The 14523-nt window shown below is 37.1% G+C and overlaps 1 protein-coding gene across 1 annotated transcript; it reads right to left on the bottom strand.

Moving 5' to 3' along the window:
* Positions 1-12420: 12420 nt before the first annotated feature.
* LOC146908070 (uncharacterized) lies at positions 12421-14264 on the bottom strand. The gene has a single exon (XM_085726788.1). It carries the CDS (start codon positions 13931-13933, stop codon positions 12515-12517), a length of 1419 nt encoding a protein of 472 aa, XP_085582914.1. The 5' UTR covers positions 13934-14264; the 3' UTR covers positions 12421-12514.
* Positions 14265-14523: the final 259 nt, after the last annotated feature.

Here is a 14523-nt window from a genome sequence, read left to right as displayed (position 1 = left end):
CTCTTTTAGCCTTATGGATTGTGTCGGCTGTCTCTTTTATGTAAACTTTGAAGTAAATAACTGACTAACAACATGGTTAATTAACGATGTATCACTAGCACAATATTGGTATGATGCCTCTAACTTAGTTAACCATGTCCAATTAAATATGTTGCGACATGTTTCTTGTATAATTAATTGTTTTATGGATCGAAATCCTTTTTTCTTTCAGGTGATGCACTTCTGTACTTATGGATCCTATAAGGACTCAAGTTTGTGGAACAGTTATACACGGACAAAAGTAATTTGGTGCTACGAGTTGGGAACTTGAACTGTTTCAACACGACAATAATGTTCAGATTTCGAGTGTTAATGTTTCTATGCCCTATTTTTTTTATGTTTTGGCTACAATATTCCTAGTTTGCTTTTATTTTTTCTTTGGCGTGTGAGTTAATGTTGTGAGAGTGTTCCTAATAGCTTTGTTTATTTAATCAGCCTTCACTTATCCCGCACATTTTCGTTGATACGATAAATTTATTTATGCTTGAAATGTTACTCTGATTTTTAAATTGAAAGTCTAGAACAAATTTCAATTTCCATATGGTCATGTTAATTTCCTTGTCACTACTACCGTCATGATCGTCTCTATGATCATGACCAGTGCACAAACTAACATCAACTACACAAATAAAAAGTCTGGCAAACTTGACATGTACATATACTTTTACTGATCCATGATCTGTTAAAAATTCTATAGAGTTTCCTTTCCTACAATTCCAAAATATTAACCATATCCCTGTATTATATTTACAACAAAATATCGCCCAAAAGCAGCCACATTACTCATATGTCAATGTTTTCATGTAATCACAAGGATAGTGGCTACACAAGTAGCACTTCATGTTATACTACATAGAGCCCAAAATATCAAACAAATCCTAACCAAAATAGTTGCATCATACTGAAGATACAAAATAATGGCCACCACTAAAGATAGAAGCCTACCAAAATAAGCAAACACTTTGGGGGATCTACAATTATCAGAAGAGGCCTACTCAGCAACTTGTGAATTTGAAGTAAAAAAATGAAAGAAAAAGGGGTGATTCACATAGACTTAATGAGAGCATAAGATACCAAGTGGGTGGGAAAGAGAAATAATAATCGCACGAACACATAAATAAATAATAGAAGTAGATTATATGATAAAATTAACTTCATTAACTAAGTATCGATTTTATCTTAAAACTCTTTTGCAAATTTGAAATTATTATGAAAACGATTATTACATATGTCATGAGTTGATGTTTGGTCTCACCAACACTACATTTCACTATCTGCACATAGACCGCATTAGCATTTCCGTTATGGAAAACGACTATATTGGGTCTTTTTATATGGTCAACTATGAAACTACAAGCACATAGACTGCATCGTCTCTTTATTGCAGCAAGCGATAATGATCTAAAGGAAGCTCTACGCTCATTCTCATACTTGAGCTTGAGCACACCGTGTCTTTCTTTGTTACGACACGCAACCCCCATTCCTTCACAACCAAATCTTCACATGCTTTAAATGTGATTTGTGCTCCTGTTTCTACAAAATGACAGTGTTCCCAGGAGATAAAGATCATCCAAATATAATGTTTGCCATCAACCTTGTTTAGCTCCAAATTAAGTAGCATATCAAAGCGTTCTTCCGTGTTCTCACTCTCAAAAGATAGATAAAATGGACATGGCAGTGGCTGCGAAGATTGATGATTAAGTTTATTTGACTCAAATGTCACATAAAAGAGAAAGCCGAGTCAATCGACATCCATAACAGGATCATTTATGCTTACTATTGAACCCCCTTTAAACCGGTGATGGAAAAATATTGGAATGACAGAACTTTCATCCGAATCATTGGTTTCCCCATGCCAAGGAAGAACAATGTCAAAGCCACACCGAAAGTGAATTGGTTTCCCCTTATTGACATCCGATGCGCAAGACTGCAACAATATCAAAGACACACCGAAGGTTAGAACTAGAGAATGTTGGAGTATCTAATAAAGAAAGTGAGGCGAGGTAGGCAGAGTATTACGTACCTTAACTAGTCTTAACACCCATGCAATAAAGAACCAATAGAAATATCCGATTGTGAATATAGATAAATTAACTAGTCTTAGGGTGATTTTGAATCTAGGGGGAAAGGACAATTACATCCGAGAAGACTCCGGATTTTGGAACTACAGCAACATTATAGTCTCTAAAAGTTGTGTCTCTCTGATTGCACAAAACTTGAAAACACTCCGGATTTCAGTGGATTGAGTTTTCTACAGTATCTTGATATGGACCGATGTGCAAGTTTATCAACAATTCATGAATCTATTGCGACTCTTGCAAATCTTTGATTCCTAAGTTTGAGAGACTGCACAAATCTTGTTGGAATACCTGTCAGTTTTAATAAGATGACATCTCTTATAACCGTGGAACTATGCGGATGCTCTAAATTGACTAAGCTGGACTTACAAAGGATTTCCCCTTCTCCTCTCCAATATTTGATTTATCTGAGCTTAAGCTTTTGCAGTATTTCTATAATACCTAATGCTATTAGAGATTTAAGGTGTTTAGAAAGACTAAATCTACAGGGAAATGTCTTTAAAGTAGTTCCTTCTTCTGCCTTGTATTTTCTTCACAATCTATCATATTTAAACCTGTCTCATTGCCATATGCTTCAGAGTTTGCCTGTGTTGCCAACAGAAAATGGTTTATCGGATTCAGTAGGAAGATATTTTAAAACAACTTCTGGATCCTGCAATCTAATGAGTCATAGATTAGTCTAATTTATTGCATTATTTAGTTTAGTTTTATTTAAGATTTGATTTAATTCTATTGCATTTTATTTCCTTTTAGAATATTTTACTTTAAATTGCTTTTTATTTTATTTTAGGAACGAATATATGGTGGAAGGTGTCTTGGAGCAAAAGAAAGAGGACTGGAGCAAATACAGTGCGAAAATACGAAGATACGGAACAAAAATATGTTCCCACCAAGTCAGAAGCTTGGCACGGCCAGTGCCAACATGTGGCACGGCCGTGCCACCTCCAGAGGCCTCTTTTGCTGCTTTTTCTTTGGGCCCAAGTTACCCTGTTGCAGCTTTACTGTTTTACCCTTTTAGTTGCTTAGTTTCTAAGTCGATTGTAAAGCTATAAATAGAGTAGCTCTCCACCATAAACATTCACCTTTCCTTTGAATATTCCAAGTATTATTTCAATAAAAGTTCTTTACTTTATTTACTTTCTTCTTTGCAATTTACTTTTATCGCTTTCTCTCTTCTTCCCCCATGTCTACGATGAACATGAGTGAGTAGACTTCTTTGTCTTGGGATTGTTGGATAAGTCTAATGACGTAATCCGAATCAAGCCAAGCCTTAAACCCTAATTATTTGTTACCTTAATTCCTAATCTAAATTCACCGTTTTAACATGAATTAATTATTATCAAACTGTGGAAGCGACCACTGAGGGTTTGATAATGGTTAATTCATCATCACAGATATCAATTCATAAAGCGAACGCGGAGCTTTGATATCCGATCAAGTGAATTTAGACAAGGGTTGCGAAACATGAGAATAGTCTAGCAAACCTTGGGACACATAAAGTTTCGACCTTCAAGGGTCCCAAAGGCAATCACCCATGAGAATAGGTGTGGTTGTTGGAGGGATACACTCATTGACTTCGAGAGGAGCTGTGATATGCTAAAGAGAAACTTGTCCTTAGTAATTAAGATTAACGCATAATTATAAGTTTAAGGCTTGCTTGTGAAAAGATTCGTTGTTATGATGAACCAATGATCCCAAGGCTTTTTATTAATATTGTTATTTACTGTCGCGTCATTTTTCGGACGGTCTAAAGACCCGTTTTTGATATCACGACTGAACATTTAATTTTTTTCAAAAGAAAGTGGAAAAAGGTTCAAATACCACGTTTTTAGGGATTAAGGGTTCGGGGGTTGGTTAAATTTAGGGAAGGTGTTAGGCACCCTAAATATTCGTAGTACTCTACGAGGACCTCTTGATTTTATTTAACTTTTGTGCTATAAACTTGCTTGCTTTAAAAAATGAAATTTGCAATGATGAAAGAAAATAGAGACCTAATTTATCTACATTTTTATTGATTTGGAAGGACGCGTGTCCTCTGCCTACGTACCTGTGAGGGATCAAAACCTCGTAGTTCGGGGTAGAAATTGACGTTTGATTGGTTTTTGTGTTTTTTAATAGTTTTTTGAAAAAGGTTTTAAAATGAAAAGCCAAGTGGCAAATTGGAATTTGTTTGTATTTTTGATATTTGAAAGAAAATAAACTTAAGGTAGAATTAAATTGATTGATGATTTGATTAAGAAAATAAAATAAAAATGACGATCGCTTGATTGAAAAATCAAGGTTTGTTTATGAAAATATTTTTGTGATTTTGATTATTTGCATGTTTTTTGTTATTTTGGAATAATGATATGAAAGTTATATAAGCAGAATGAGAAAAATAATATTAAGCTGAAATATGAAGCTATTTTAACACGGACCAGAATGCTCTGGAGAATAATTATATAAGCAAAAATTAAATATTAACAATTGATTTAGGACCAGAGCACTCTGGATTAATTTAATTAACAAGGACCAGATCGTTCTGGAGAATAATTAAATTTAAACAGAAAAATATAACATTAATAGTTAATTAGGACCAGAGTACTCTGGATTAATTTAATTAAACAAGGACCAGATCGTTCTGGAGAATAAATAATTTAAACGAAAATATAATATTAACAGTTAATTAGGACCAGAGCACTCTGGATTGAGGTGTGTATTTAATGACAAAATTTAAATATGCATATAATAATAGTAGATGATAGAATGTAATGCAAAAATAAAATAAAATAAAAATGCATGAGAACGAAAATATAAAAGGCAAGAGAAAATTAAAATGCATGAAAAATAAATAAAATTAGATGCAGGGGGTGTATGAAGTGATATGGGGGTGTGCAGAAAGCAAAAGAGTAGTGAAGAAAATTAGCAAAGGGAGCACCATGCTGGGCCTAAAGCTAAAACGAAAATGGGCTTGGAGTGGGTTAAAAGTTGGGTCGGTTATGGAGCAGATCCATGGGTTAATGGGTCGGGTTACTGGCTAGTATAAATAAATATTTCAACCCCAAAAATCATTTCAACCCTTTCTTTCTCTCTCTTCTTTCCCTTCTTTCACGTTTTTTTTCTCTCTTCTCTCTCTCTATCTTCTTCTTTCTTTTCCGGTCACCGGAGGTGGCCTCCGGCGCGGTGGCCGACCACCGTAGGTGGCGGCGCCGCCGCTAGAGCCACCTCCTTTTTTCTTATTTTTTTTGGTTTTTCTTCCTCTTTTCTTCTCCTTTACCCACTTCTTAACCTAAAATCTCCAAATACTAACCCTAAACCTCTAGATCTAGGTTAGAAAATACTACCTTTTGTGGGATTTTGTTTTGGATTTGGAAATAAGTTGCTGTTGTGTGAAACCTTCTGTTTGGTTTGCTGTTTATGAGAGAAACCCTTCTGTTTGGTTTGCTGTTTGTGAGAGAAAACCTTCTGTTTGGTTTGCTGTCTATGAGAGAAAACCTTCTGTTTGGTTTGCTGTCTGTGAGAGAAAACCTTCTGTTTGGTTTGCTGTCTGTGCGAAAATTGCTGTTTGGTTGGCTGTTTGTGCGGAAATTGCTGTTTGGTCTGCTGTCTGTGCGAAAATTGCTGTTTGGTTGGCTGTTTGTGCGAAAATTGCTGTTTGGTTGGCTGTTTGGTGATTTTTAACTCCTCTTGTGTGTTATATTTTTTTGCAGGTTTTGTGATGAATTTTTGTGTAGAAAATTGGCTGTTTTTTTTGTCTGCTATTTTTTGTTCCTGAAAATTCTACTCTGGACTTTTTGTGTTGGAAAAAAAATGGCTTCTTTGTGTGTTTTGCTGGAAAGAATTCTCCTCCTTTGTTGGTTGCAGGTGCTTGTTATTTATAGAGGAATATGGAGACATTGTGTCTGTGAAGGCAGTGACAAAAACTGCCTGTGTGTGGGATTGAAGGAACACGACAGCTTGCTTGGTGCTGGACTTGGATATTTTTGGATAGATTTTGAACTTAAAATCAATAATAATAATAATAATAATAATAATAACAATATTAATAATAATAATAATAATAATAATAATAAATAAATAAATAAATAAATAAAAACTAAAAGTAATAATAAATAAAAATTGAGAGAAGAGGGCCCGACTCGAAACCAAACATGAGGTATTTTAAAATACCTCTCTGCCAAAATTTTCGCTGAAAAGTCAAAGATTAGTCGGGTTTAAAAGACACGTGTCGGTGTATGAATGCATGATTTTTTTGGTCAAAATTTGGGGTATGACAGATGCCCCTATTTAAGTTTCTTCGTCCAGAGATTTGAAGATAGAATCTTTGATTTGACGGGTCGAAGAGACTTAAATATCAAGTACACCAATTTTGACCAGTTGAAATGCTAAGAATGCAATGCTTATGAATATAATGATATGAATGCATGCATATGTAATTATGAACGCAACAACGGCAAACATATGCCGACTGGGGGGACATACTGATAATGATTGCTGGGGAGGAAAGAATGCCAATTACCTTTGAAGTGGTAATAGTGAACATTACGAGGAAAGAAACCGTCAATTACTTTTGAAGTAGTAAAGACGAACGCAACACTGTCTATTACTTTTGAATTAGTAAAGACGAACGTAACAAGCAATAAAAGTGTCTATTACTTTTGAAGTAGTAAAAGACAAAGTCTGCTACCTTTGAATTGGTAAAGACGAACATGACAGGAAATAAAATTGTCAATTACTTTTGAATTAGTAAAGGACAATGTCTGTTACCTTTGAAAAGGGAAAGACGAACAAGAAATAAATTTTTCAATTACTTTTGAATTAGTAAAGGACAATGTCTGTTACTTTTGAATTAGTAAAGACGTGCAAGAAGTAGATTTGTCAATTACTTTTGAATTAGTAAAGGACAATGTCTGTTACTTTTGAATTAGTAAAGACGTGCAAGAAGTAGATTTGTCAATTACTTTTGAATTAGTAAAGGACAATGTCTGTTACTTTTGAATTAGTAAAGACGTGCAAGAAGTAGATTTGTCAATTACTTTTGAATTAGTAAAGGACAATGTGTGTTACTTTTGAATTAGTAAAGACGTGCAAGAAGTAGATTTGTCAATTACTTTTGAATTAGTAAAGGACAATGTGTGTTACTTTTGAATTAGTAAAGACGTGCAAGAAGTAGATTTGTCAATTACTTTTGAATTAGTAAAGGACAATGTCTGTTACTTTTGAATTAGTAAAGACGTGCAAGAAGTAGATTTGTCAATTACTTTTGAATTAGTAAAGGACAATGTCTGTTTACTTTTGAATTAGTAAAGACGTGCAAGAAGTAGATTTGTCAATTACTTTTGAATTAGTAAAGGACAATGTCTGTTACTTTTGAATTAGTAAAGACGTGCAAGAAGTAGATTTGTCAATTACTTTTGAATTAGTAAAGGACAATGTCTGTTACTTTTGAATTAGTAAAGACGTGCAAGAAGTAGATTTGTCAATTACTTTTGAATTAGTAAAGGACAATGTCTGTTACTTTTGAATTAGTAAAGACGTGCAAGAAGTAGATTTGTCAATTACTTTTGAATTAGTAAAGGACAATGTCTGTTACTTTTGAATTAGTAAAGACGTGCAAGAAGTAGATTTGTCAATTACTTTTGAATTAGTAAAGGACAATGTCTGTTTACTTTTGAATTAGTAAAGACGTGCAAGAAGTAGATTTGTCAATTACTTTTGAATTAGTAAAGGACAATGTCTGTTACTTTTGAATTAGTAAAGACGTGCAAGAAATAAATTTGTCTATTACCTTTGAAGTAGTAAAGACGTGTCTATTACCTTTGAAATGGCAAAGACGAACATAATGAGAAATGAAACCGTCTATTACTTTTGAATTAGTAAAGACGTGCGTGTTTAACAAAAGACACTTGAGATAAGGTTTGAACAATTACTGGGGAGATTTGGATAGACATTGGTAAAGATGAATATTTGGTGGGACCTGCCACTTGAAACAAATTTGATTGGTGACGCTCTTTGAATCAGTCCTATTGGGGATGACACTATTGAAATTGAATTGTGATTCCAAACTGTTCATTAGTTGGAACTGGCCGTTTGAAACATGATGAAAGTAAACCTGATCGGTCCGTTGGTGGACTTGGTGACTTGAAACAAGATAAAAAGGTAAACCCAAGCGTCCGTTGGTGAACTTTGTGACTTGAAACAAAAAGTAAACTCAAGCGTTCTTTGGTGAACTGACAGCTTGACGTGATTGATATGTGAAGTGTTAAACTTTGTTCATTACCATGAGGTGGTTTATCTGTGTGTACCGTTCGAGCCTTCCAGCGTCTAAATAAACGGTTATATTCCCCCTTTTAACGGTCATGAATAGTGAAAAGTAAACCCCTTTTTCTTTCCCCCTAACGGCTACATTCCTCCCTCATTCTATAAATACTTCACATTCATCTCTTATTTTTTCACAACCTCCATCCTCATTCTTTCTTAAAATGACTATATTCCTTCTCATTGTCATCACTCTCCTTGCATTCGTTCTTCTACTCATCGACATCTTCCATTATGAAGAAATAGATGAAGAAATGGCGTTTCTAAGAGAGATTGAAGTCGCAATAGCGGTATTGCTTGGTTTACCGTTACTGATCCTGGCTTGGACTATGGAGATTTGTTCTCGTAGAAATCGCGGTTAGAATAATAATCTCTGCTATGAAATGTATTTTTTCTTTTTTTCTTTCTTCTTTTTTTTTTTTTTGGTGTGGCTGCTGGAATTTGCGAGAATCCACCCGGCTTGGTAAGAGTTCACCGGAATCCAACGGGCTCATAACGAGTGACATCTCTGGACCAGACACACTGGGGATGACACTTTTGATGACAAGAAGGTAAATGCAAGATGTTCATTTATAGAAACTTGCGGCTTGACACCATGATAAGTAAAGACCGGACTGAGGAGACACGACCGAAATGAGATTCTAGGTGACTGATGTAGTTATGTATGAATGATGTTGTATACGTGTTATGTATGCATGAATAAATGAAATGTGAAAATATTAATGTATGAATATATGATTGTTATGAATGTATGAATGTATGCATGTATGAACTGTATATGACAGGTGACTCGGTGAAACGAGACAAGACAAGTAAGATGGGAGGTGGACTGACGACGCAGTACAAACACTCGGCAAACTTCCTTGAAGATGATACTATTGTGAGCAAATAGAGCCGTTGACGGTGTAAAATCTGGCACAAAGTAGCAACTGATGCCTTTTGGGGATAAAGCCCATTGCTGACGAGAAGTCTGGAAGAAGTTGTCATTTGTAGACCAGCGCAGAGTGTTCCTTCATTGGCATGCTTCAGCAGTCATGCTTTTTGCTTTGAAAATCCCTAATTTTTGCCTGGATCGCCCTTTCAGGTTTTCAATCCACCGGGATGCTCATTTTTGCCTAAGTCGCCTTTTCAGGTTTTCGACTCAGCGAGCTCTCTCTTTTTTTGATTCTTTTTTTTCTTTTTTTTTTGACAGAGGCATCATCCAACATTTGGTCAGACTTGCAGAGTTTAAATGTCCTTGAGATGGATGTTGATGTATGTTTCCTCTACTCATAAGTTCAAAGAAATCGTACAAGTTGCTTATGCATTCCAAAAGACATGAAAAAGTTTAAAATTTTTTTGCTTTAAGTATTCATATCAAAAAATAGAAGAAAACTTTTGCACACCAAATAAACGAGAATTTCAAATAAATAGGCATAGGCTCAAATTAATGTAATGGAGTGGTAGCATGCCAAAGGCGTGGCTCCACAGATTTTAAAAAATTTGGAAAATGGTAATTATAAAGGGAAAGGTACGTTGAACACAATAACCGTTATACTCCCTGACAACTTTGAATTCCACTGTTCCGAGTCATTGATTTGCAGATGCTTCATAGCGGAGATCCTTTTGACAGTTGAAAATGCCCCAGATGAACCATGTCTGATTTGATGCAGTTACCTTGCCATAAATTGGAGGACTTTTTACGACTGAAATGCCTCAAGCTTCGAATTGGATGTTCTTTGATAGCAGGCATGCCCCAAGCGGATTGTTATTGATTGGATGTAGTTACTTTGTCATTTGATCCTTAATTTTTGCATAGATCGCCTTTTTAGGTTTTCAATCTATCAGGATAATCATTTTTGTTTATGTCTCTAATTTTTGCCTGGACCGCCCTTTCAGGTTTTCAATCCACCGAGACGCTCATTTTTGCCTGAGTCGCTTTATCATGTTTGTGACTCATCGAGCTTTCATTTTTTGACAAAGTATTTCTTGACTGCATCTGGACATACAAGTTTGCTACCATGGATTATAATTTGGCATCCATTTGCCCCCAGAATTGGGTAAAACACTTTTGAGCACAAAGTCACTTTTTGACATTCGCGGGGACGAACTTTATTTGTCGCATACTTGCTTTCTCCTTTTGACATAACTGTCCAAGACATATAGTGGCAACACTTTTTATATCACTGGAACTTCTGTTGACGGGACTTTGACTTCCACGAGAAGCACTGCCTTTACGTTGTATATTGAGGGATAGAGGGGGATTGCCCCTGTTGAAGTGTGTACTGAAGTACAATACCCATGTGAGGTAAATTGTGTCAGTCTTTGTACATGAATGTCCTCTCCTGGACAAATCTTTCTTGATAATTGCGGCTTCGACGACCAAAATGCCCCAGTATGCGAGAAATCTCATTGGAAATTTCTTCATCATCCTCCTCTTCAGTCTTGGATATAAGGAACTCAAAGTCGAGAGAGAGTACAGGGTTTAAGTGTTCAACGGGTTTAATAATGCATGATTTGATTATTGATATAAACATTATGATTATGCAGATATGTGGAGATGATTAAAGGAAAATATTTTTTGGTTTTTTGTATTACCATTTTTTCCAGAAAAGCACAAAAATAAAACAAAGTCGGGATCGAAGCGACTTTTTATTAATGATGAAAATACATAAAGCAGAAAGCCCTAAACAAGTTCACTTCCGTTTCGGGTGGGACGGGAGGATTTTTTTTTGTTTTGAAAAAACATAAAGCAACAAACAAACATATTATTTGAACAAATGAGTAGTAGAAATAAACATCAACAAAAACCCAATTGCAGCTAATGCATCAACATCAGGTTCCAAGATCCGATAGCGGATTAACTTGCACATTCCAATTCAAACTCTTCAAAAGGTATGAGATCGTCTTCAATCAACTTTCGGACTTCTTCCTTCAAAGGATAGCACTGCTCAGTGTCGTGACCTAGTCCCCCTTGATGAAAGGCACAACAGAGGTCAGGTCTCCATCGAGCTGGCAATTTGTTTGGTTTTAGAGGAAGTGGCCTTGTCCGAACAAGGTTCCTCTCAAGCAAATACGGAAGCAACTTGGCGTACTTCATAGGGATCGGGTCATATTGCGGAGCTTTCTGAGCCTGTTGCCGAGGCTGTTGTTGATGTCGTTGAAACTGGGGCTGATGACCCGGATTTTGAACAGCATCCATGGTGGGCCTAACAGCGGCAATAGAGTGAGGAGCCAGATGATGTGGTTGAAGTAGTACTTTTATATCTGGGTCCTCAAAGGACCATGATTCATCTTTGATTAACTTCTGCACTTCATCCCTCAAAGCATAGCACTGTTCCGTGTCATGACCCGGCGCCCCCTGATGGAAAATACATGTGTGGTCAACGCGATACCATGATGGTAAGGGGTTTGGCACACGAGGCGGTAGCCTGGTTTGAACAAGTCTCTTCTTAAGCAAGATAGGAAGCAAAGTCGCATACTTGATAGGAATTGGGTTGAATTGCGATACTCCCTGAGCCTGATTCTGAGAAGTAACCGACTGAGGGGCCGAACTCGGAGGAGTGCGCTGATGCAGAGCCTGTTGTCGAGGCTGTTGCATACACATTGGTTGATATGGTGGCTGAAGCCTTTGCTTGACAAACGGTGATTGCTTTGTAGCCATCAATGAAGATACTAGGCTAGTTAATTTCTCCACCTCAACCCGAAGTGTTGTTACCTTTCCACGAAGTTCATGGACTTCTTGCTCCAGCTGATCAAGTTGATGTGTTTGCACGAGTGTTTGCATATGCGAGCCGAAGTTGGATGAAGACATCGGACCACTTTTGACCTTTTGGACAAGAAAAGTTGGTGAGACTCGAGTTTTGAATTTATGAAATGCAGGATGATGCATGATATGTTTATGCAAAAACAGATATGTTATTTTTTTTGTTTTGTTTATCGAAGGACTTATAACAACAATTTTGTAAACATTATAAAAGATAAGGGATGAACTTTACAAATAGAAGCAAGATAATTCCCCTTTTTAACAAAACTGAGCCAAGGGACAGACTCCAAAGTACATAACAGAAAGCTATAAAAAAGAAAAACAAAATGGGAAACTCTTGAGCTCCTGTAGTGGACTACTCCCCAAAGTCTGGGTGTGTACTTGCAAAGAGATCCATGCGTCTCTTCTTTCTCCCAGGACAAACCTTGTCAAGTAAATCCTGGTTCTCTTGGACAACGGCTTTCAGCTTAGTGTTTTCATCCTTTTCCTTGCGATTAATCCGAATTTGCTGATCTAATAAATTCTTCACAGTATCATACTCTCGTTCCTTCTCGCGGTACTTTCCTTCCCACATGGACTTCTCACGTCTTTCGATGTCCAACTGCTCCTGATACCCTCCCAAGGACTCAAGAGGTAAAGGTAAAGGTATAGCTGGAATGGTTGAGGTCACAAGTCTTTGTCGAGGGTAAGGCATCTTCAATTTATTAGCTCGATCGATGACCCATTGGACATAAATTTCATGAGCGATAACCGACCTTTTTCCTAACTGATTTCTATCCTTCCTGACAATGGAATACCAAGCTTTTTCGAACTGTGCTCCTTGACTCCCATCATCCTTTTTGTAGAGGAAGAAATCCCTGTCTAGGATGAGGTACACGGGATTCATCTTCATATAATACCCAAACTGTCGTCTAGCAAGAACCGGGCTATAACTAATTCCTCCACGCGTACCGAGAAGAGGTACGTTGTTGAAGTCCCCACAACTATTAATGACAAACTCTGGGTCACAAACTGGGTTAAACCAATTTATGTCCTTCGGGGTCCAAGTCATGAGCTTCTGAGACCAAGGGAGACGTTCTGGTCTAAGCTTGGGACGGGGTAAGTGTGAAGTAATCCAGCGGTGGAGTAAAGGTGTACAGCAAACGATGGTCCCTTTTTCTTTACGAGTGCGTTCATGAATAGAAACATAGGTGTCAGCTAGCAAAACAGGAACTGGGTTTTGGGTTAAGAAGATCCGAATGGCATTCGTGTCAACAAAATTGTCAACATTTGGGAAGAGGACCATACCATAGATAAGCAGGGCGAGGATAGATTCAAAGGCAACGGTCTGGGATTTCTCAAAACAAGTGGTGGCTTTTTGGTGAAGGAAGTTGTATGGTAGGCATTGGAGACCATTTTTGGGGGTGAATTCGTTTTTTATATCGGCTACCTCAAGGTGAAGGGCCTTTGCTATGGTAGGGATCTTAGGAGTGGGTCCAGAGGCATGAAAGGGTACTTCGTTGAGTACGGGTAAACCAACCCAATGAGAGTATTCCTCTAAAGTAGGGACAAGCTGAAAGTCTGGGAATGTGAAGCAATGGTAGATCGGATCGTAGAATTGGACCAAAGTATTGAGAAGTACCACATCCACTTTTGTCCTGAGAATATCGAGTAAATTACCATACTGTTTCTGAAAACGATCCGGATCCTTCAACATCTTTGTCAGACTCTTTAAACTCTCTACATCCGGACTTTTGAATTTATACCCATGAGTTCTTCTTCCAACACCCTCCATATCCTATGATGTTTACAAAGAAAATCCTATATAAGTCCTTCGATATTTTAATGGATGGAAAAAAAATTTATGGATGAATGCATGTATGCATGATTTATGCTACACAAACGGTGAAAACATGGTGAAGTATAAGTCCATAATTTTGGAGTCAAGGGTAACAACGCCATTTGGTAAGGGCTATGGTTTAATTTGCATTTGTAACAAGGGTTCTACCAAGTTCCCAAAGTCCAACCCCCTCCGAATTTTATCGGATACCGAGAAAACACCCGGTCCAACAACGTTCGTAGGAAAGTCTCGTTTGAGTGTAGTATCGCGTGTCGACTAATTCCGAGAAAACATCCGGTTAGCCACCGCACTACGTCCTAAAAAGCCAAGATGGGTTTAAGGATTACTAAAGGTCCTTAGCGTTCAAACGGAAACTTAAGAGTAATAAAGTCTAAACGTGAAAACACACGCCGACATATATCACTTTAAGCTCCTCCGCTAAGTGTGGCCATATCACATGCGTCAAGACACGAGTATACCCTCGGTATGACACTATGAGTTTACCACTCCTATCTTATATTTCTCTCAAGCCCGGGTTAGGACTT

The sequence above is a fragment of the Medicago sativa genome, chromosome 7 (genome assembly GCF_051527215.1).
Source record: "Medicago sativa cultivar Bolivia chromosome 7, Bolivia_mono, whole genome shotgun sequence".
Lineage (NCBI taxonomy): Eukaryota > Viridiplantae > Streptophyta > Magnoliopsida > Fabales > Fabaceae > Medicago > Medicago sativa.
Note: the sequence above shows the minus strand (reverse complement) of the source record. Positions and strands in the feature narration are given on the sequence as shown.